The 24282-nt window shown below is 38.1% G+C and overlaps 1 protein-coding gene across 1 annotated transcript; it reads left to right on the top strand.

Moving 5' to 3' along the window:
* The first annotated feature begins 12603 nt into the window (after positions 1–12603).
* LOC132131340 (carcinoembryonic antigen-related cell adhesion molecule 5-like) lies at positions 12604–23445 on the top strand. The gene is made up of 6 exons (XM_059543360.1): positions 12604–12687; positions 13074–13388; positions 13791–14084; positions 14276–14593; positions 22923–23225; positions 23315–23445. Exons 1-6 carry the CDS (start codon positions 12642–12644, stop codon positions 23443–23445), a joined length of 1407 nt encoding a protein of 468 aa, XP_059399343.1. The 5' UTR covers positions 12604–12641.
* The last annotated feature ends 837 nt before the right edge of the window (positions 23446–24282 follow it).

Genomic DNA, 24282 nt, shown 5'->3' with positions numbered 1-24282 from the left:
AATGAGCGTGATATAACATAGCTTGTCACTGATCTATGGCTGGTTTATTAAATGCATCTGAATAATTTCCACCTGAAAGCATGTGCAGGAGATTTACCGGTACTATTAATCACAGAACCGGCTTTACTGACGAGACACATGTGATTTATCGTGCAGACCTTGTTTGTTGATCACAAAGTACAAAGTAGATGAGGAAAACTAGGATGGCGGGTGTATTCAAAGCACTGCCATTACTGTGTAGAGTGCATGGAATGGTGCACTGTGATTGGTTGTTACTGTATACAGTCTGTGGAATGGTGCCCTGTGATTGGTTGTTACTGTATACAGTCTGTGGAATGGTGCGCTGTGATTGGTTGAGCGGATATATCACATTCTGCAAAAAAGGGAGACTGGCGTTTGTAACGGTTTAGAAAATAAGGCAGTAAACATGACTTAATAGCATCAAATTAAAATGACTTTTCAATACCGACCAGATACAATACAGATTTTGCTAGATTTTTTTTTTTAATGGTGTTTATCGCATTTTGGAACCAAACTCTTCATTTGAACCCTGCTGTAAAGTTTTGCTTACAACAAATGCATGTCATAAGGCTGCAGTTTCATACACCTATCTACTTTATACATTTGACATGACACTTTCCAAAAAGACTTCCATTCTGTTCAAGTTATGCATTTTATCTGTTCATGCATTCCTTGAGAATTGAACCCATGACCTTGGTGTTGCTAGAACCATGTGCTGTTGAGATTACTCTGACATTTCTTCAATGGATTATTCCAAAGAGCAATTATTTCAATTGTTATCATTGAACTCTCTCGTTTGTATTTTCTTTTTGCCTGGGATGTATAAAAATTTAAACTGTCCAGCCAGGTGTTAAGCCAGCATTTCCATGTGTTAAGGGTGATTTCAGTCAGTTGACTGAGGAAACTGATGTACTGTGTGTCAGACTTTGTGTGTCTTTGCTCATAACTGTATTTTGTTAATTTTCTAGATCTGAGATGGGTGCAGGTGAGCAGTGCTGATAAAGCCTTAAAAGTGATTAAACTGGGCAAAAGGAACCAAAGCATCTCCAGCACTAAACTCAATCTTCTCTCCAGCAGGAGGTACACTCTGGAACTTCACCTTTATCTGTTTTATTGCAGTGGGTGCTATATGCATGCTATTCTGACTTCATGTCCTCTTTGTCTAATTTCTAGCCACAGTATTTTCCCTGTCCGGATCCTGATAAAGAAATGACTGATTCCTCTCAGGATCTTCCCACATCTTCCACCTTCAGGATCCAGACAGAGAAAATAGTCAGAATAACATGCATACAACACCAACTGCAAAAAGATGGATACATGTGGAGTTACAGAATTAGTGTAGTGTACCTCCTGCTGGAGAGAAGATTGAGTTTAGTTCTGGAGATGCTCTGGTTCCTTTAGCCCAGTTTCATCACTTTTAAGACTTCATCAGCACTGGTCACCTGCACCCATCTCAGATCTAGAAAATGAACAGACTCAGACACAAAAGACACAGCACATCAGTTTCCTCAGTCAACTGGCTGGAGAACACCATTCTGGATGATGAGGAAGAGGAGGAAGAGACTGCTGCTCGATAAGGAGGTTTGAGGTGAGATCTGGCACCCTACACTATAAGTCACTTGGTAATCTTAGTTTTTGTTTTATACATCCATAACTTTAAGTACACAATGTCCAGAAATTTTTTTTATCTTTTTCCTGTTTTTGACGGAAGTCTCTTATGCTCACAAAGGCCATATTTATTGATCAATCCTGTTAAATACGGTAATATTTTTACAATATTAAAATGTAAAGTCATTTTCATCTTTAATTGTTTCTGTGCAGTTGTGCTGGTTGATGATTTTTGTGGAAACTGATGCTTTCTTTGAATGGAAAGTTGAAAAATACTGTATTTGAATGGAAATTTTTTGTAACATTAGAAGTGCATAAGTGTATGATTATATTAAACTTACTGGCCCAAACTTTTGAAAAATACTGCAACAAATACAGTATTTATATTTGATTTGTGCCTCCATGTAACTAAATTCACATTTTTGGTTACCTGAATTATTATTATTTTTTTTACAGTGCTGTGTTGGCAAGAAATTCTATTACATAAAAAAAAACCTTTGGCTCTTTGTTATATGATATGAAGCAGATGTTGCCCATGAATTCCCTTTTTAAGGTCAATTATTAGGTTTATGATGCAGACTGAATCATTTAAAATGATAGAATAGAAAACCAACTGGAGCATTTTACTGAGATTTGTAAGTTAAATATTTTGAAAAAGGGAACGTGAGTTCTTGTACAGTATTCCAAGTAGAGTTTAGAGTAGAGTTACTACTACACCTGTGTGACTGTAAATATCTCTGAGTTTTGTTACCATTCTGTGCTCATCTGCTATTTCCACAACTTAATTGAGCCACCCTTTCAAACCCGATGAGGTTTTCTTTCACGTCATCACGTTTATGTTGGCTATTGTGTTTAGCCGTTTCATCCGCAACCATTAAAGTATTAGATTTCTACAGCAACTCATTTGGTGCACATCATTAGGTTTGTTCAAGAGGTTTTCTTATGAGAGGGTCTGGATTACTTACTATTGGAGAAAGCATAACGGCTAATTTGTATCACGTGTGCCTTAATAACCAATCACATTACAGCCTTGACGTCATTTAACTGCAGTCAGATTTGTGCAACAATAAATTGCTGTATATGGATACCATAGGAATGAATGAGAAATCCGTAAACAGAATCCCACCTGTCGCAAAAAGTCAGTGACTTCATGGTAATCTCTAAGGAATAATAATCCAAAAGTATTGTTTAGTGTAAAACATGTTGAAGATTAGCAGATAGGCTGTCGATTCATTAAATGATAAGCTGTTTTCTCTAAAAAGCTGTTTGTTCAGCATTGTGGGGCCTCTCCTCCAATGACAACGGCGTCTTGGTCTACTTTCCCATGTACTGGCAAACCGGAAGCACAAACAAATTGAAATCTTTGTCAAAAACATGTTTATTGCATGAATTTCAGGTGAGAAGAAAAAAAATGAGGTACTGTTTTACTTGCATCCACCGCTAAGTGTCAATGCAACCTACAAATGAGAGACCGTTTACTTCGCTTTCTTGGGTTGTCACTTTTGTGAAAAAAAATCCTGTTTGATTTGAGTGACAAGTGTTCATTGAATCGATTGTAAAATCAATTTTGCATGTCTAAATAAGTTTTATATGGCAAATAACACCAAATATAGGTAAATCCACGGACAACAGGCAGGAGGAATGCAAAGATTCAATATTTCTGATGATTTATTGGCGTGAAGTTACGTGCACAATGACAAACAGGAGTGCAACATTTTCGAAAAACAATAAGCAGAGTGGACTGCCATAATGCAAAACATTAACTGCAGGCTTCAACATGGCTGTGTTTACGATTAAATTTAAATAACAACAAATCGCATAGGCGATTTTCTAGGGCTGTCAAAAAAATTGTTTTTTCGAATATTCGTCGAATTTAAAATAAAAATCCACATTCGAATGCAAAAACGTCGAAGTATACTTGAGCTTTATCAGTGGCGCATGAGATGCGATGACGACGTATGTGGCATTGCATTATAAGGTTATGTTAGCCTATCCAGTTGAAGCCACTACAAAAAAAAAAAAAAAAAAAAGAGAGAGAGAGCGAGAAGATCAACGTGGAGAAGATCTTGTTTACATCAAAACTTAAACCAAGCCGTTCACATAGAACGCATATTTCACGCATTTTCCGGAGGGACACCGTTGGACTCGCGTCTCGCACAAGAGAGCCGCATGTTTAGAAAGACATGTAAAATTAATGTATTAATTTAATTTTCTAAAAATATATCTCGAGACTTTATGTTGGGTTTTTGTTCCCCATCCCACTGCATCTCATGTTTTTGAATGAAAAAATATATTCTGTGTGACTGGTTTTCCGCCCTTTTTATTTATTTAACAATGCATGCATGCATGACGCTGTTTTGTTTATAGTTCTTTAAGCAACTTAATTAATAATAATTGGTTCATAAACATTATTTTAAATATTGTTGTTTTTTCACAGTCATGTATTCTAATGCTTTGAATAAACGTGCAGTAATATTTTGCTCGATGCACGATCTTGAGGCCTCAGAAGAGAGGCAAATAGCTTTTCTTCACCCTAACTGAAATTATGCATTTTAAATTCGAATACAATTCGAATTTTGATCATATTTAAGTAAAAAAATTCGAATTTAGTTTTTCAGCTATTTTGACAGCCCTAGGCGATTCTAGCCCGAATCTGTATGAGACTGAATACCGGCTGAATTCATATTTCTGTTGTAAAAAGAGAAACATTGTGCAGAAGTATTATTTGCTGTTATGCTTGTGTCCTGGCTCACTAAAGGGTGCCCAAGCTGCAGTTGCTCTGTGACGCCTGTTCAAAAAAAAGAAGAAAAAAAAAGCGCTCCGAGAGAAGGTCGTTAAAATCTATTTCCTATTTTCGCTTTCGAAACTTGTGTTGGTTGATTCGTGCTTGATTCGTGCAATAGATTTTTCGAACATAAAGTGACAGTCGACACGGTCACGGATTTAGACTAGATGGGAGAAGGGATGGGAAAAGATCTAGGCACAGTTTTTCCTGAACTTCGTGCCAAGTTAAAGCGGTGTCGAGCTGTTTTAATGATTTTTTTTTAGATGTATTATGGTGCCCGAACCCGTATGACTTTGAACAGAGACCGGGAACATTTTGTTTACTGCAGCCGCAGTCATAGAATAGAATAGAATAGAATAGAAGAATACCTAGCGCGAACCGTTGACTCTGACAATGAATGAGAGTATGAGATGAAGCACAGGCCACAGTGTGACATCCGTTAACCAATAGTGTAAACATAGATTTCTTTTTATTAAAGAAGATAGCCTTCGTTTGTATGTAGGCCTAGGCAATTTATATATTCACAATACTTAAATATAATTAATAGTATTTTATTGCTTTTGTATTAGTTGTTTGAAGAGTAAAAAAAAATTGGTCGGTCTTAACGCAAATTTACAATCGGCAAGTCGGTCGGACTAAAAGCAAAAAAAAACTGAGTCGGTGCTAAATTGACAGGGTCAGTCGGGTTACAACAAACAAGAATATCTTTAAGGATGGCCTAAATGAGATTTCGGCTCGATTTCTCACGTTTTGTTTGTGGTTTACAATCGGTATATAGTTTAGATTTTAAATTTGCACACGTGGGTGACATTAAATTAGCTCCTTCATTCAAAGCCCCCAAGCGAATGTTTCCTTCTACCATCAGAAATGCTTCAACTTTGGGACTCTTTTCAAAAAGCTGATTAAGACACATTTGTGTAAGGTTTTTAATTAACTGTTTTGTTCTTGTTGTTTTTGTTTTAATTGTTGCCCTTTGGTTTAAAAAAAAGCACATTACAGATTAAATGCATTGTTATTATGACAGTCCTGCTGACAGCTACAAGAACCAAATCAGCCCATTGCTGAAGATATGGTGCTGTATTTCCACGCTCAGGAGAGTTCTAACAGTTCAGACATTGCGTAAATCAGAGGTAAAAAAAAAACAATATAAATTAAAGCTTTAGCCTAAGTTCTGCCAGGAAGACTCAATTACTTCGTCACTAATTACCTTCATCATTATCCAATCAAGTCGTTATACTTCGGTATAAAAGATCAGTACTTACACATGTTTCAGTTCGCAGATGCCGACGCGATAACAACCGCAGATGCCGACACGATTGTTCCTTGCTCAAGCTGTCGCGTTTATTGATTTACTTGCTATAGTTAAGTTTGTGTCTTGCAAACTATCACAAGTTTGACGTTCCTCTCAAGATGCACACGGGATCGTTGGCATTGCTCAGTGTCGCGTTGACTACCTGGGTCATTCGTGTCGGATGATATACAGGCTTTTGGCTTTTCTCGGCAGAGGATGTGAAACATTGGCGGAGTTCCGTGTGCTTTCCAGGGTTGCCAGGTTTTCTCAAAACCGCCAATTACTACTAAAAACTAGCCCAATCGCGTTCAAAAGTGGTTCCCAGTAGAATTCACATTCTAGGGGCTAAATATGACATTATTGGGGTCACCTCAAACCCTGGACAGGAAAAGCAACTCGCAGCAACAACAACAAAAAAACCCCCCGGTCATTGCAACGCCGGTGCTTTCCGAAATGTCGCGTCAGCGCTGCTTGGGTCTCAATCAACAAATATTTCATCTGTACGCTCACGTGAACCTGCACGAATGAAGTCTCTCTGGACCAGCAGACAGAATCAAGGCTGCCGGTCTCTTTCGGCATCTCGCCTCCATCACTTCATCAGTCTACAGCATTATAAGTATCAATTTGTTCTATGCACTTGTGGCGCTTGGGCATTAATTTTTCTCTGCAAGGTTTTATACTCCCACGTTCAAGATAAAGCACTGGGCGTTCCGTGCTTGTTTATCTATCAGACTCACACTGCATAATTAAGATGTTGATCATATTGCATGCAATGTTTTGAACACTTTCGTAATGAGGCATTTTAAGGCTCGTAATAAAGCTACAATCTTTTATACTGATCAAGATTGTTGTTCGCATTATTAATTTCTGTAAAAAAATATGCTTTGTCTAGCACACTTAAGATATTTGTTGTCTTAATCCTATGCTTTAATCTTTGTTTATTCAGTCATTGTTCATTTGCGTCTATTCCTGAATGCTTCGTACTGAAATGGGATTCTATGGCTGCAGATGCAGAGAACCGTTGCTCTCACCTCATCTTTACACGGCTTACTCTTGGACTGGAACTATTATGAACACTGGATTCATCAAGCTGACGTATATATGGACCCTTTCATTTGAGTTGTAGGTAAGATTCGGCTCAATGCTCAGCAGGCATCTTAAAGTCCACGTGACACGTAAGTTGCTGCTGACTTTATTTCAGAGTAGTGACATATCTCCAGTTTTAACCGAATATTAATTAGCGGCATTAGTTTTGTTTGCGCTCCTGGTCTCCGTCTCACTCCTAGCAAACTAACGGCTGGAGGGGTGTGCTTAAGGATGACAACAATGATTAATTGTATACATCAAGATTATAGTCTTGATAATCAAAACAGTTTGGGTTGATCTAGCACAGAACTAAAACTTTAATGAAATATTTCCCCCAATTATAAAATGATTTTATCATTAGCTAGCTCCACACTGGAGAGCTGCTTTATAACAAGAAATCAAGTTATAATTCTAGTGACACTGACAATGTATTTTCATGTTTAATATCGAAAAGCTATCTGTTGCATAAAGGACTGTTATATAAATAAACGTGACTGGACTTTTCTTTACTGGAGTGCCTGGAGAACCTCAGAGTTCGTGCAAACATCCACATCGCTGTAATCAAATGTGTTCTTAAGAGCTGCTTTTATGTCGCGGTCAGTTTTTGTTGTGTTTATGCATTTATTGAGAGGAAGGCGTGCCGTGCAGTATATATTTACATATTCATCAAAGGTTCGGATCGGCTCGGTTTCCTCAAACTGAAGTGCTATCTTCTTTTGAATTGAATCAGGAGAGTGTATTACAATCTAGTGCTACAGCGCCACACTGGTCAAACTGCATTATTGCAGGCTTTCACATTAGGCAGATACGACATCAAACCACTAACGTTACTAAAAACGTTTGCCGACAATTTTTTTTTATCGTCGATGTTGTCGAAAATGTCGACTAATTGTTTCAGCCCTAGTGTATATATATATATATATACTAAAGTCAATACGTTACAGAGAGTTGTGCGCTTTCACATCTCCCAACCGCTCAAAATCATCTATTAACGGTGCTATAAACCGATTACACAATACTAGACTGCAAAACAAAAGCACCCCAAAACAGAAACTCTAAGAGAAATTAAAGACTTTTACTTAACACAAGAAAAACTTTAGATTTTCTTACCTGACTGGTACCTCTTGCTCTCCTCCGTGCCGTCATCAAATGCGTTGTAAATCGGCACTTCCGTGTTTTCACTTCCGGGGCCGTTTCCCACTGTTGCCCACCGGGGCCGTTTTCCACTGTGGCCCGCCGGGGCCATTCCCACTGTGGGGTGCCTATCGTGGCCCCTATCACTGCTCTGGCCTATCGTGGCCCCTATCACTGCTCTGGCCTATCGTGGCCCCTATCACTGCTCTGGCCTATCGTGGCCCCTATCACTGCTCTGGCCTATCGTGGCCCCTATCACTGCTCTGGCCTATCGTGGCCCCTATCACTGCTCTGGCCTATCGTGGCCCCTATCACTGCTCTGGCCTATCGTGGCCCCTATCACTGCTCTGGCCTATCGTGGCCCCTATCACTGCTCTGGCCTATCGTGGCCCCTATCACTGCTCTGGCCTGTCGTGGCCCCTATCACTGCTCTGGCCTGTCGTGGCCCCTATCACTGCTCTGGCCTGTCGTGGCCCCTATCACTGCTCTGGCCTGTCGTGGCCCCTATCACTGCTCTGGCCTATCGTGGCCCCTATCACTGCTCTGGCCTATCGTGGCCCCTATCACTGCTCTGGCCTATCGTGGCCCCTATCACTGCTCTGGCCTATCGTGGCCCCTATCACTGCTCTGGCCTATCGTGGCCCCTATCACTGCTCTGGCCTGTCGTGGCCCCTATCACTGCTCTGGCCTGTCGTGGCCCCTATCACTGCTCTGGCCTATGGTGGCCCCTCTCCTCTACTCTGGCCTTTCGTGGCCCATCTCCTCTACTCTATAAGCTAAATCCTTTTAAGTTATAATCTGATATAAAAACGTGCCGCTCTTTATTTTACCTAATGGAGCACCCCTTTCCAAGGCTTGTTTTAGAACACACTTAACCACTGTTATCAAAAGCTGCAGTCTATCCTCCTCTCTCTATACCGGCCATTCATTCAGAATTGGGGCAGCTACTACAGCAGCTGAACGAGGAATCTCTACGTCAGCTATTAAGATCATAGGCAGATGGTCTTCCTCAGTATTTGAATCATACATCAGACCTGATTCAAAAAAAAAAAAAAATTCTCGAAGCTCCGCAAGCTCTCCAGTAACAAATCAGGTAAATATTCATTCAATGATTGGTGGTGGTGTTACTGGCGGTATATTTATATAAAAAAAATAATAATAAAAAAAAAAAATTATATCCGTATGGTCTATCAAGGCCTGTATATGTCTGGCCTATTGTGGCTATTCCTGCATGATCTATTGAGGTTGCTTATGTTTGGCTAATGTGGCTAATTCTAAAATAAATAAAAAATATTCAATTAAATATCGGCATATGAGGTTTAATCTAACATTTATCATACTGATTGTTAACTTTCTTTATATCTTCCAGGAACCTTAGGATTCACAACCGGTGTGTATACCTCCATCTACTTATTTTGGGGGAAAGGCTGGCCCCGTCCGGTGGTTTTACAATCCACCTATTTTTGGGGGTCGGCTGCGCCCCTGCCTTCGTCTTCAGGCAGGAAATGCTGGTCCGCTACCCTCGGATTACGAACTATGGACGGGGCCTTCCGCCAAAGAAATTTATAATAATGCTTGCTGAGTTGTCAATAAATGTATGCTTCATACATTTTATCTCCCGAGTCTTTCTGGTAGAAATGAAAGCTTTAGCCTAAGTTCCTGCCAGGAAGACTCAATTACTTCGTCACTAATTACCTTCATCATTATCCAATCACGTCTTTATACTTCGGTATAAGAGATCGGTACTTACACGTTTCAGTTCGCAGATGCCGACGCGATAGCAACCTCCACCCTCCCCACCACCACCAGGATGGTCCTGTCCTTACCTTCCAGGGGGGTCGGCTGCGCCCCTGCCTTCGTCTTCAGGCAGGAAATGCTGGTCCCCTACCCTCGGATTACGAACTATGGACGGGGCCTTTCCCCAAATAAATTTATAATAATGTCAATAAATGTATGCTTTCGTACATTTTATCTCCCGAGTCTTTCTGGTAGAAATACTGTTCAGTTTCTTGCACAGACTGATCATTTTGTGTCTTTACACATCAATGTATCGTCACTAGCCACAGGGTTTAATTTTTTTGTTAGTGTATTTTTTATTTTTTTTTTGTTTTATCCGTGATTCCCATCCACTTACATTATAAGAGTGATAGACTGCAACAGTTTGAGATAAAAATCTCAGTCTGTGTTCTACTGAAGAAACAAAGTCACCTAGATCTTGGATGCCCTTGGGGTAAGCAGATAAACATCAACTTTTCATTTTTGGGTGAACTATCCCTTTAAAACATTGATTTGAGCTCTGCTCAGTTTCTCCAGAAGAAAAGACCAAGGTACACTTAGATGATTCAACTTGAGTTTCAAAAGCTATATTTTTTATATCAACTGAGATATTCTCAATGACATTAACTTATGAAATGAGTTGTTGCAACACAAGCAAACCTCATAAAAGTGCAATCATAAACACAAATCACAAATGTGATTTCCCCTTTTTTTTCTTTTTTTTTTTTAATCGACTCTGTGATATCCTTTCCTTTTTGTTTTATTTTAATCATCATCAGTAAATCTGGATTGATCAGTAGGTGAAGAAACTGCTCAATGATTGTGGTCTGTGTGTACGTGTGTGTGTGTGTGTGTGTGTGTGTGTGTGTGCCTGTAGTTTGTGTGTGAAGCATTTCTTGAATTTTTCATTTTTTTCCTGCTTTAATGAGTTTTCACACAGGGACAGAATTCATTTGAAAATGTAAGATCAGCAGAAGTTTGTTGATCTTTGTGATGTTAATTAAAGGAGACAGACATATCAAGAGAAACTGAGGTCGAGGAAGGATTCAGTCAGATACATAAATATCACACTTCAGTCATGAGGGTTTTCAGACATTTTAACCTGCACTATCATGAGCTTTTCAGTGAACTGATGAAGAAAATGTTCCTCAAATCAGTTCAGTTTGGTTCTGTTTGTGTTTCTGGCGTCTGGATGGTGAGTTTGAGATGTGTTTTTATGATTTCAGTTGCAACTGTTCTTCAGGTATGTTTGGTGATGAAGTGAAGTCAGTGAACGAGGGAGATTCAGTCACTCTCAAATTTGACATTACTGAAATACATGATGATCTGTTTCAGTGGGGGTTTGGAAATGAAACTTTATTAGTTAAAATCAATGAACTGTTTATTCAGCATTGTCTTCTCTTCCGGGTCTGTTGTGAGCGTGACAGTATACCATACACACACTTTCAATGGTGGGACAGAAAGTCAAGAGATTGAAGTTGCGTTGTGCAGAAGACTAGAGTTTATGGTTATGGCTATTCCTCTTCTAAAGGGGCGATCACACTGCACTTTTCATTCCATTCACTTCCATTCATATGCATTTGAATGTTTCAGACTGGAAACACAAGCTCATGCGAAAAAGTTCAAGTTTGGTGAACTCTTCAAAAAGAAATTCAAAAAGTAAGGAAGAGCTAATTTTAGCCCTAGTGCACTTTCCTATTTTGTAAAATAAAATAAAAAAGCTGCATTGTTTACAGTGTCAATGGAAACAGAAGGTATATTTGAATGCGGAATGCATTTTATCATTTTTTATTGCTTAGTGTGTATATATTTCTATATATATATATATATATATAGAGAGAGAGAGAGAGAGAGAAAGAGAGAACACTATAATAAATATAATAATATTCAGCCTGAGTGACATTTCTAGCTGGATGAATAACCATCACCTTCAGCTTAACCTTACGAAGACAGAACTCCTGGTGATTCCAGCTAACCCATTGCTTCATCACAACTTCTCTACACGGAAGTGCAATTTGCAACTACGTTGCAGTATGGACTTTCTTTCTAAATGCTGTATTGCAATATGATTTATCTTATCATAAGAGAAATAATGCTATGCAGTTTGGTTTAGAAATAGTTATTTGCTTGGCCTACACTTTTAAGATGTTGTAACGGGTTAAGATTAAAACTAGAGATGGATTAATTTGCTTTAATGAAAGAAAAACAGCAGAAATTACTTTATGTGAATGTGTTCTAAGAGAGGTTGCTACGAAAGTGAAATATCATACTTCCTGTATCCATAGCAACCTGTCTATGAGTGTGTGTATGCGGGTGTGTGAGTGTGTTCACCGCAAAAAATCATGAAAAAAGGATGTGTTGTTTTTGTGAATATATAATGTTATGGTTTGAACACATTCATTGCCGAAATTCGGCTGAAGACTTTATGCTATTTACTTTTAGTTATTATTTTCTTATGAGTTATTGTTTGAATAAAGCGAAACCATTTCATATGGTGATGTGTTTAACATCTTTTAAACAAGTCTCTGAGTAATTTATTAAGAGTAAAGATATTATTTTATTTTGTTCCTGATCCTGTATTATGAACTGGACTCTGGTGGGAAGAAGTAAAGAAATCTCTCCTGCATCTGATTAATAACAGAGGTAAGAGCAATAGATATTATCTTCTCTAGTCTCTGACCATGTCATGATTCAGTTTATTTCTGTTTAAACTAACACCATTGACCAACAGGAAGTTGTGGGAGACTAGAGCTAAACGCAACAAAGAAAGTGTGACTAAATAAGGAAGAATTGAGCTGGAGGACGCGGTTTAACACTTCTAGTTGTGCGGTTATTTCAGCTGACAGTAGAGTTTCTCGTGACTTTACTACAGATCAGTCTGTCATCAGCTCATCTGTCTGAAGAGTTTGTCTTCATATTTGTGGACTGAAACCGTTGAAGATGTTTGACAGATTCTGGTTCTGTTTGTGTTTCTGGCGTCTGGTTGGTGAGTTTAAATTATTTTTTATGGCTTCAGTTGCTACTGTTCTGGTAGCATGTAATAAAACACTGGATAATTTAGTTTGAGAGGTTTAATATTCACTATTATTGTCATATAGAAATAAGTGCACTGTGGTTTTACAGTGAGATCAAGTTTGAATTCAGATCTAAATTCAGGTCTATTATGAAATGATAAAATAAAATAAATATGAAGCTTAAATACCCAACAGTGTTAGTTTGACATTAAAGATTAAAATAAAAGTGTGACCAAAAGTGATGTCTGGAGGAAATTGGTTTGAGGAATTGTTTTTAATGACTCTACAAGTTTGATTAAACCAACAATAATTTGAGGAAAGTATTATATATCTTTTAAAACAAATCTCTGTTCTTCAGGTGTGTTTGGGGAAATGAAGTACGTGAAAATCGGACATTCAGTCACTCTAAACTCTGGTCTTTCTGAAATGATGGATGAGGATCTGATTCAGTGGAGATCTGAAAACAGATTAATAGCTGAAATCAATGTGACGGCTGGCAGATTCTCTGTATATGAGGATGTTCATAAAGGGATATTCAGAGACAGACTGAAGCTGGATGATAAAACTGGATCTCTGACCATCACTAACATCACAACTGAACATGCTGGAGTTTATAGATTATATACAGTAGAGACCAACACTGTGATCGAGAGTTTCCTGCTCCGTGTCTATGGTGGGTTAAATTATTGTTTCAGCTGTTTTATATTTATATCTCACGACCATTGCATAAGTATTTTACGAAGTGGCTAATTCGTACGAATTTGTAAAACCTCACACTGGGGTTTAGAAAAATCTAGAAAAAGTAAGTCATTCGTACAAATTCAAATGAATTATGTAACTCGTAAAACATGTACGAATTGCCGTGAGATCAGGCTGGATGTTTCTGATTCTGATGATCCTTACAGAATCAGCAAAAAGATACAGTTATTAATCCAAACACCATTTCTGTTCTTTTATGATGTCATTCATTTCAAATTTAAACTTCAAACTATTTACTTTAGTAAACCATTAAATAACACTCTCAATCTGTGATGAACCCTGTTTCTGTTTGTTCTCTGTGTGTTTGGTGATACAGATGAAATATCAGTGAAGGAGGGAGATTCAGTCACTCTGAACTCTGATCTTACTGAAATAGATTATGATCGGATTCAGTGGGAGTTTGAAAACAGTTTAATAGCTGAAATCAATGTGACGGCCGGCAGATTCTCTGTAAATGATGATGCTCTTGACGGGAGATTCAGAGACAGACTGAAGCTGGACGATCAAACTGGATCTCTGATCATCACTAACATCACAACTGAACATGCTGGACGTTATGAACTCGTGATCGACCGTATGAGGAAATCGTTCTTTCTCAATGCTGTCAATGGTGAATTAAATATTTGTTACACCTTTTTTATTTTATCACCAGATACAATATTATTTTTTGTCTGTTCTTTTGTTTTAAATTATTATTTAAAAATTACATTCTAAACTAATTTCTTACATAAACAGTTATAAAGTATTTTAACTTGTGACAAACCCTCTTTCTGTTTGTTCTCTGTGTGTTTGGTGATACAGAAGAAATATCAGTGAAGAAGGGAGATTCAGTCACTCTGAACTCTGATCGTATTGAAATAATGAATGGTGTTTTGATAGAGTGGAGGTTTGGAGCTGAATTAACTTTATTAGCTGAGATCAGTAAAAGGGGTGATGGATTCTCTGTATATAAGGATGTTCTTGATGAGAGATTCAGAGACAGACTGAAGCTGGACAATCAAACTGGATCTCTGACCATCACTAACATCACAACTGAACATGCTGGACGTTATTTACATATAAGACCAAAACATTTGAATCTAAACCAGTCATTAAAAGCTTTCCGTGTTTCTGTCTATGGTGAGTAGAGATTATGTGTCCTGTTCTTCAAATATTCTTGATATTAATGTTTATTGACTGATCTGATCTCAGTTTGGTGTTTTTATTCCTCAGACTCTGTCCACTGCTGTGGTTCTACTGAAGCTGTGATCCGATTGGTCCTCTCTGCTCTGGTGGGCGTGGCTACTGTCCTTCTTCTGGTTTATGACATCAGAAGAACTGAACAAAATCAAGCACAGATTCACACATCAAGTGCATGTTCTTGACAGGAATTGAAATCTGAAGGAGTAAGGAGTAACTTTAAAACTTCTTCAAGTGTGTTTTGTGTGGTTTGTCATATTAATATAGATAACTAAAAGTTGCTTTGCTTGTAATATTCATTATATTAGGCTTTCCTTTTTTAATATAAACTTCAAATTTGATTCAGGGTTTAAGGGCTTTTAAAATGTAATTGTCTAATAATGTTTTTATTGTACAGATGCAGTTTAAAAGCTTGTTGTTTATATTTCTCTCAGTTAAGACTCTGATCTCACTGTACTATTCATTTGTCTTCTGTATTTGCTTGTCTTTATCAATCAAGTTTTCTCACTCAGAGCTTCAAGAGTCTGTTTATGTTTTGTAGCATTTATAATATCGACCGCCGTCTGGAGGAATACAGAAGTTCAGAGCGCAGTGTGATGATATCAAGTGATTGTGAATGTTACTCTAGGAAGACACTAGATGACACTGTGTTAAGTGAATATATGTTGGATACATGGCAATTAAGAAAGAAGAAAAGACAAACTGATGTTGTGTTGATAAGATGAATAAAGACAGAGTTTTATTTCCTATTTGGGTTTAAGCATATGCTTTAAGACCAACTGTTTTTTCCTCCCAAGGCATTGTTAGATGCCAGTGTTTCCTGTCATAGCTGTGGAAATATTTGATTTTAAAAACAGTATCATAGCTATCAAACGATCAGAATTGAATCAGAATCAGATCTCAAAGTAAATGATAAATGATTATAATCTTAATTTAAGAGATGGAGGCTTTTGAAAGTCTGCCAATAATCAGTGTTGAGTTCAACTGTAAGCTTAACCCTGCCTGCTTTACATTTTTGAATAATGAATAACAGTTGAAAATATTTTACATTTCGAAATGTAATAAAATGGAATCTGTTACATTACTTTAATAAACCATTTGAAATAGTTACACTACTTATTACATTTTAAACAGAGTAACCTGTAAACTGCAAATCAATGGTGAAATAATTGTCAAAGATTCATGTATTCACTTACAGTGTCCACTCCCTTGTGTGTATATTTATTTTCACCTTATGCTGTTGGATTTATAATTAGACATTAGAAAATCACTATTAAGACATTTTTTTAAATACTTTGTCAAAGTCCAGCACTGATTTGTCTTGAAGTATGAAGAGTATGAAGAGTTTAATTTTCTGCAATATGTGAGTTGAGCAGCCCTCATTTTAATGCATTAACGGTCTACAACAATAATGATCTGATAAGACCAAATGAATGAATAGTAATAATAATAATGATGATGATAAAAAAAATGAATGTGTTATTTTCTTTTCTTTAAGTAGGCATGAAATGATTCAACGTTTATCAGAATTAAAAGTTAAATCGGTCACTGCAGCTTTTTTGAAGAGCAAATTTAGTTTGGAAGGATGAAATAATAGTAGACTACATTTCAACCAGTTATTTTATCGGTTATTAAATCAGATACAGAGATTTAGAGTAAAATGACATTAATTTGAATGCATTAGTGAGATGCAGATGCCTGTGCAGCGTATCTCTATAGTGAAGCTGTGGATTTTGACTACTTCAAAACACAAAGAAATTTTGGCTATAACTTTTCTGTTTCTAAGCATTTTTATTGACAAATCATGGGGCAGCGTTGACAATATTTTTGTTTTTGTGTGTGTGAGTGATCCGTTATGTGTCTGTACGTGTGTGTGTGTGTGTGTGTGTGCGTGTGTGCAGTACAATCCTTGTAGGCAGAACTAGTTTAGAACGGCCGTAGTTACAGCATTAATTGTGCCAGTGATTGAGTGTTAATGGAGCACCCTGAGAGCAAGGGAAATCCAGAATCCGATCTTCAGTCAAAATCACGCTGTTCCGATCTCAATGCACTTTGATCCCATATGCTGCTTTGGGGTGGCAAAGCTCATTTTTAGGTGCCACTGCATTTACCTCTGAACCCGTATTACAATTCTTTGATCCAACAAAGAAAACCAAAGAGTCCACAGATGCCTCCAAGAATGGTCTAGGCCATGACTTACTCTGAGTGTCGATATGCACAAATTGAGAAAGAGTGCTTGGAATTAGTCTTCGGCCTGGAGAAATTTCATAACTGTGTATATGGCCTTCCTACCTTACCTCAGAAACTGATCATCGTCCATTAATTGTAATAATAAAGAATCTGAATGAAATGATACCAAGAGTTCAAAGACTGATGATGAAATGTCAGAGATACGATTTCAATTTGGTGTACATGCCTTGCAAATACTTAGTGTTTGCAGATACCCTCTCATGAGCACCCACAAGAAATAATGAGAGTACAACAGAAGGAGTTGTTGAGATTCATGTGAGAATGGTGCACACTGAGTTTCCTGTGTCAGATGAAAAGTCAAAGCAAATAGCTGAAGAAACCAAAAAAGATGCTGAGTTGTCATGGACAACATACTGGAAGGCCGACGAGTTCATCTCCAAGATTTCAGGACATCAGAGGTGATCTGTGTGTGGTGGATGGAATCCTTCTGAAACAAAACAGAATCATCATTCCTCAAAGCTTGAGACAAGACATGCTTCATACTGTAGGATTCACAAAGGTCATCTCGTGTAGAAAATGCAAGAGGAGAGTGAGAGAAATGGTCTTTTGGCCTCGAATAAACAAAGACATCGAAAAAAGATGGTGAAACCGTGTGACACGTCAATAATTTAGAAAAAAATCTACATTTTAGATCTATAAACCATGTATAATTATAATCACTTTTTGCGAGACATGGTATACCACAGACTGTCATCAGTGACTGGCCCAAGCTTCAGCAGCAAGGAGTGAAAAGAGTTTTCAGTGCAATATGACTTCAAGCATGTCAAGCAGAGCGGCAAAGCATCTACAGCCATTGGTGAGGAATGATGTTGTCAGAATGTCATAGCATTTGAGGAGAATGACTTACAGTCATAAAAACAACTGTAATTGTTCATCTAGGTGTTAGCTATAATGCACAATTGAATTGAATGTTTGAAATTTATTAAAATAAACTTTAAATCATATGTAAGTTATGCTACTTTTTCACATGGGCTCAAAGCAAATTTGAAGCTCAATAGCATTTGAGGAGAAAGGCTTGCAGTCATAAAATAATTGTAATGTGTTCATTTAGGTGTCAGCTACAATGCACACTTTATACATTTTTAATATATATTAAAATAAATTATAAATCATTTAGGAAAATCAAGGCTCGTTTATCACTTTCAGGCACATTCCTGTGAAAGTTTTTTCAGGTTCCCTTATGAAAATTACCTATGGTTTTAACAATAAGACCACAAATCATTGTTCTTGTAGCCATGGTAACTGCAAATTAACCATGGTTCTGTTACATAAAATAATAATTTACAAAGTAGTATAAATATACTGTAATATTTTTGTTGTTGCTATAAAAACAGACCTAAGTCATCAATAGCCTTTAAAATGACTTAAAATGCATTATAAAAAAAAACAATGAGGCAATAATGATTGGTTAATAATAACACTGTTAAAATACATAATGTAGGCAAAAACAAAATAAACAATTTATGTACATTTTATTAGAAATGCCTGCAAAGAGAGCCAAATGACATGTGATTGCTGCTTTTACACTTACAGGATGATCAGATCCTTGTTTAGGCTACTGACCAAACATTTAATTCAAATATTCACTTAATCTTTCATATTTGGCCACCTTTTTGCTATAGATGACACAGCCTTTATAATTTCTTCAACAAAAAAATGTGCATATCACAACCCTTACCAAAATAAACCATGGTTTTATCATAGTAAAACAGCTTAATTTCCTTTTGCATGATTTCTGAATGCTTGGGACTATAAAATTAATTACAGTCATAATAAAGTTATAGCCGTAGGTAAATGTCGAGAGCTACAATTGTAACTTGTAAATAATACAATTTATTCATTTAACTTATTTTATTTGATTAAAGTTCTATTTTCACCCCTATAGTAGTTTTTTTTTTTCATCATCAAATTTGAGGAAGGGGGGCACAACAATACAATTCTGCTTAGGGCACCCATTTGGCCAGCAGTGGCCCTGCTGGTGAGACTTCTTGGCCAGGCTGGAGGTGTTTGTGGTCCAGGACAGGTCCTCCGAGATGGTTAACTTGAAGCTGGAGACACGTTCAACAACCATCCCATTAATGTGGATGGGGTCATGCGTGCTTCCTTTCTTCTTCCTAAAGTCCCCAATGAGCTCCTTTGTCTTATTGGTGTCAAGGGGCAGGTTATTGTCAGTGCACCATGTGACCAGGTGCTGTACCTCTTCCCTGTAGGCAGTCTCATCGTTATCACTGATGAGGCCAATCACTGTGGTGTCATCTGCAAACTTAATGATGGAGTTGGATCCATGCATAGGCTTGCAGTCGTGGGTGTAAAGGGAGTAAAGGAATGGGCTCAGCACACAGCCCTGTGGTACACCAGTGTTGGGTGTGATGGTGGTGTAGTGGGTGTGGCCTGGCCTAACATGCTGAGACCTGTTGGTCAGAAAGCCCATAATCCAATAGCAGAGGGAGGTGTTAATGTCCAGGTCTCCAAGTTTTGTGGTCAGCTTGGAGAGAATGACGGTCTTAAATGCTGCACTGAAGTTAACAAACAATATCCTAACATACGTGTTGTTATTGTCCAGGTGTGTGAGTGCAGAGTGTAGCACTGTGCATACTGCATCCTCTGTGATCCTATTTTTGCGTTAGGCAAATTGGTGTGGGTCCAGTGTGGGTGGGAGGCAGTCTTTGAGGTGTGCTAGGACCAGTCGCTCAAAGCGCTTCACAATGATGTGTGTGAGTGCTACGGGGCAATAGTCATTCAGGCACATTGGGGAGGAGTGTTTCGGCACTGGCACAATAGATGTGGACTTGAAACATGTTGGCACAGTTGCTTGGGTGAGGGACAGGTTGAAAATGTCTGTGAAGACTACTGCAAGCTGCTCTACACATGTCCTAAGCACACGTCCAGGAATGCCGTCCGGGCCAGCAGCCTTGTGTGCGTTGATCCGGCTCAATGCAGTGTGGACATCTGTGGAGGTGAGTTTGAGAGGTTGGTGGTCTGCTGAGTGTGTAATTTTGGTGGCCGTCTCCTTGCTGTAGCTGTTGAAGTGAGCATAAAAGTCCTTTAGCTCGTTAAGGATGGAGATCTCCGTGACCATTGGAGTGGAGTTGCTTGACTTGTAGTCAATGATGTTCTGGATGCCCTGCCACATGCGTCAGGAGCCACAGGCAGCCTAAGAAAAACATAATGTTGAAATCTGTCCTGAAGTAAGGAGTCTGCTCCAGTTGACCATACTTTGATGGTCCTCACTGATGGCTTCACACGGTTGATGAGGGGTGAATACTTAGGAGTGAGAAACAAAGAAAGATGATCAGACTGTCTGAGGGGGGTCGCGATGTAAGCTCCATCAATGTTTGTGTAAACATGATCCAAAGTTTTGTCTCCTCTGGTGTGGCAGGAAACATAGGTTTGGAAACTCTAGGTTAGCTGAGCAGTGTCTCCACACAATGACAGTGTTCGTACGCCAAGCTTTGTTGACATAAATGCACAATCCACCACCTCTTGTCTTGCCGGAGTCATCTGCTGTTCTATCTGCCCGGAACATGTAGCATCCGGCTAGCTTAATAGCATTATCGGGTACGTCACTGTGAAGCCATGTTTCTGCGAAAACCATGACATTGCAGTCCAAAAGTCTCTTACTGTGGGTGATGCGAAGTCGTAACTCATCAATTTTGTTCACCAGTGAGCGCACATTGGCAAGGAAAATGCTGGGTAAAGAGAGACGGAGTGGTGTTAGCTTTAGCTTAGCTCTTAGACCTCCGCGCTTCCCCGGCCTTTGTTTACGATCTCGACGCCACTTACGAGCATTTCCGCCCACCCGGGTAGAGTGCGTAGCCTTGGGTGTTCTGGTGATCTCAGGGATGTGTCGAAGATTGGTGATAAAACTGTTGGAAAAGTCCTCACCGATATCCAAAAGCTCCTGTTGGGTGTAGGATGTTAAAGCAAAGCTGTTCAGTATGAACAGACCCGAGATGATTAGGAATAATACTGCAAAACTGCAAAAACTGGAGAGATGCTGAGCCTCGTGTGTTCGCGCCGCCATCTTGGTCAACAAAAAATTAAATATATGAAAGAATCAAACTCTCTCGTTTGCCTGAGGCTCTGCATTATATGTAATAGTGTTAATATTATTCAAATTATTGTCCGATCATTTTGATTAATTAAACCCCAATATATTGGTTATTAATTTTGTGGCACCTCATATGCTTTTAACTTGCATTTTATTCAACATAAAGAACTGGTTTCAGCTAAAAATGCTCTACTGAAGAACAAAAAGTCTGAGAGGCCTGAGAGTAAATTACCAGCAAATTTTTATTTTTGGGTGAACGCTCCCTTCAAATGGAAAAGAAGTGGTTTTACAAGTGCCAAAAATGTGGCTTTCTGAAGAAAAATCACTATCAAAGAGCATCTCTGATAGCACTTCTATATTTTGGTAGCAAATCTACTCGTCTCAGTTTTTTTTTTTCAGAATAAAAAACCAAGCTAAACCGTATGTTTTCTTTAATTTATACTGATTATTTTGCTGTAACAACACAGACAAACATTATTAATGTAATTCACTGGACTTCGAGTCAAAATTGGTCCTGTGAGAATTTTTCTCTTTTGTTTTATCAGTGCAAACATTAGTGACATTGGTTTGATCTGTCAGTCGATTAACAGCTTCTGCTGGATGTTTTGGTTGCTGTCTGTGTGTGTGTGTGTGTGTGTGTGTGCAGTTTGTGTGTGAAGTGTTTCTTCATTTTCTCTCCTGCAGATATGACCCTCATAATCTTCTCGACACAAAACATATTTACGATGAAATTAGGTGAATTCATCAGTGGTCAATTACAATTCAGAGCTTGCAATGCTAAATAACATGATACAGATATATAATACAATATTTCACCGTTTTAAAAGTTTTGCACACAATGACAGAATTCATTTGAAAATGTAAGAGCAGAAGCTTGTTGATTTTCGTGATGATAAAGGAGACGGACGTGTGAGCGGAAACTATCTGACGTTTGGGGAGGATTCAACCAGATAAGTATCACAGTTCAGTTGTTTCAGATCAATCTTGAGTGTTTTCAGATATTTTAAGGGTTGCTGTCATGGGGTTTTTATTTGAGAAGATGTCTCTGAAATTAGTTTGGTTCTGTTTGTGTTTCTGGCGTCTGGATGGTGAGTTTGAAATGAGTTTTTATGATTTCAGTTGCTTCTGTTCTGGTAGCATGTAACAAAATACTAGTTAAATTAGTCAAAGAGGATAAACATTCACTGATATTGTCATACAGATATAATTAAAGTGTGATTTAACTCAGATCTCAGATCTGAACTGAATCTTAAATACTCAAGAGCATTATTTTCAGTGTGCCATTGCTCAAAGAAAGTCTTTCTTTTTTATTTAGTTATTGATCTATATGAAATGTTTTAAGTACTTTTCCATACATTCCAAATATGTTTGTAGTTTTGATGAATATTTTTCACTTCACATTCAAATTAATAAATGTTAGTGAAACTTCATTAAACCAACATCACGTGACTTGAACTTTAATCTGTGGAAAAACTCTGTTCTTCAGGTGTGTTTGGTGATGAAGTGAAGTCAGTGAGCGAGGGAGATTCAGTCACTCTCAACTTTGATCTTAGTGAAATACATGATGAAGATCAGTTTCAGTGGGGGTTTGGAAATGAAACTTTATTAGTTGAAATCAATGAACAGACCGATAGATTCTCTGTAAATGATGATGTTCTTGACGGGAGATTCAGAGACAGACTGAAGCTGGACAATCAAACTGGATCTCTGATCATCACTAACATCACAACTGAACATGCTGGACGTTATTTACTACTGAAATGTGGAGCAAACCCATCGTCAAAAGCATTCAGAGTTTCTGTCTATGGTGAGTAGAGATCATTTTTGCCCCTTTACTCTTCTTGTTAACAATGTACATATTCATTATTGAATCGTTTTATAGTTTCAGATGACAGACTAAAACACTAACAACACTGAACCAAAATTAAGATATTTCATATATTTATCTTCATTCTCACATGTTTTCAGCTCGTCTGCCTGTTCCTGTCATCAGCAGTAACTCTTCACAATGTTCTTCATCCTCATCATCATCCTCAGAGCAGAATTGTTCATTGGTGTGTTCAGTGGTGAATGTGGGTCATGTGACTCTCTCCTGGTACAAAGGAAACAGTTTATTGTCCAGCATCAGTGTGTCTGATCTCAGCATCAGTCTCTCTCTACCTCTGGAGGTGGAATATCAGGATAAAAACAGCTACAGCTGTGTGCTCAACAATCCCATCAGCAACCAGACTCAACATCTGGACATCACTCAGCTCTGTCACACATCTGCAGGTACAGCAGAGATGATATTAGTTGATGTCGGCGCTGATATTAATGTTTATTGACTGATCTGATCTCAGTTTGGTGTTTTTATTCCTCAGACTCTGTCCACTGCTGTGGTTCTACTGAAGCTGTGATCCGATTGGTCCTCTCTGCTCTGGTGGGCGTGGCTACTGTCATTTTTCTGGTTTATGATATCAGATCCAGAAGAGCTGAACAAGATCAAACATAAACAACAAACAACTGATTTTGCATGTATAGAAATATTTGTGTGTTTTATTAATTTGCATATTCATCTTTTTCAGGAAGTATTGAAATCTAAAGCAGAAAGCTGAACTTTAAAGGCTCTTGAAGTGTTTTCTGTTCATAATAAAAAAAAAAATCCTTTATTGTTTATATTTCCCTCCTATACATAAAATGAATGAATAAAGATCTCTCTTTACAGCTGCTGTCTATTTGTCATCTGTATTTGCTTGCCTTTATCAATAAAGTTCTTATTCACTCTGAGCTTCAAGTCTCTGCATGTTTTATTACAGTAATTATGTTGAGGGCTTCCTGGAGGATAACTCCTCCTCTGACAGGCAAAGATTAAGTCTTTAGATCTCTGTAGTCTGATTTGTGTCTGTGTTTCATCAGTGGCTCAGTCTGAATCAGTATGTTATCAGGGGTGATCGGCTCAGTTTCCTCTGACTCCACTAGTTCTCTCTGATTGCTTTGCTGTTCAGCTGGAAGTAATTTGCATTGGCACCAAAGTCTTTCTTTACAAACGAGGTACTACTTTTCTACTAAGCTACTTGCTATAGCTCAATAAACTCCCCACTGGAATGGTTTCAGGACAAGCACGGCGGATACATCTCGAGCCACATTTTGAGCATTTATTTAGTACACATAACTTACACAGCTAGTTATATGTGATGTTTAGCTCGTCAGTTAGCTAATCAGTTAGATCGCTAGGTTGTAAATGAAAACACAAAAACAAACATCAGAATGAACTAATGAAATTACACAATCATGAGATATAATTTTTTTTATCTGAATTGCTAGCAATGGCAGTTTACAGACACTCACT

The sequence above is a fragment of the Carassius carassius genome, chromosome 48 (genome assembly GCF_963082965.1).
Source record: "Carassius carassius chromosome 48, fCarCar2.1, whole genome shotgun sequence".
In the NCBI taxonomy this organism is placed as follows: domain Eukaryota; kingdom Metazoa; phylum Chordata; class Actinopteri; order Cypriniformes; family Cyprinidae; genus Carassius; species Carassius carassius.
This window is presented reverse-complemented; position numbering and strand designations above follow the sequence as displayed.

Bases quoted from the DNA above. Each gene is read 5' to 3' on its own strand.
- LOC132131340 (XM_059543360.1), top strand. From the start codon at position 12,642: ATGTTTGACAGATTCTGGTTCTGTTTGTGTTTCTGGCGTCTGGTTG. The intron at 12,688-13,073 runs GTGAGTTTAAAT...TCTGTTCTTCAG, and splicing joins GTGTTTCTGGCGTCTGGTTG to GTGTGTTTGGGGAAATGAAG. The intron at 13,389-13,790 runs GTGGGTTAAATT...TTGGTGATACAG, and splicing joins TTTCCTGCTCCGTGTCTATG to ATGAAATATCAGTGAAGGAG.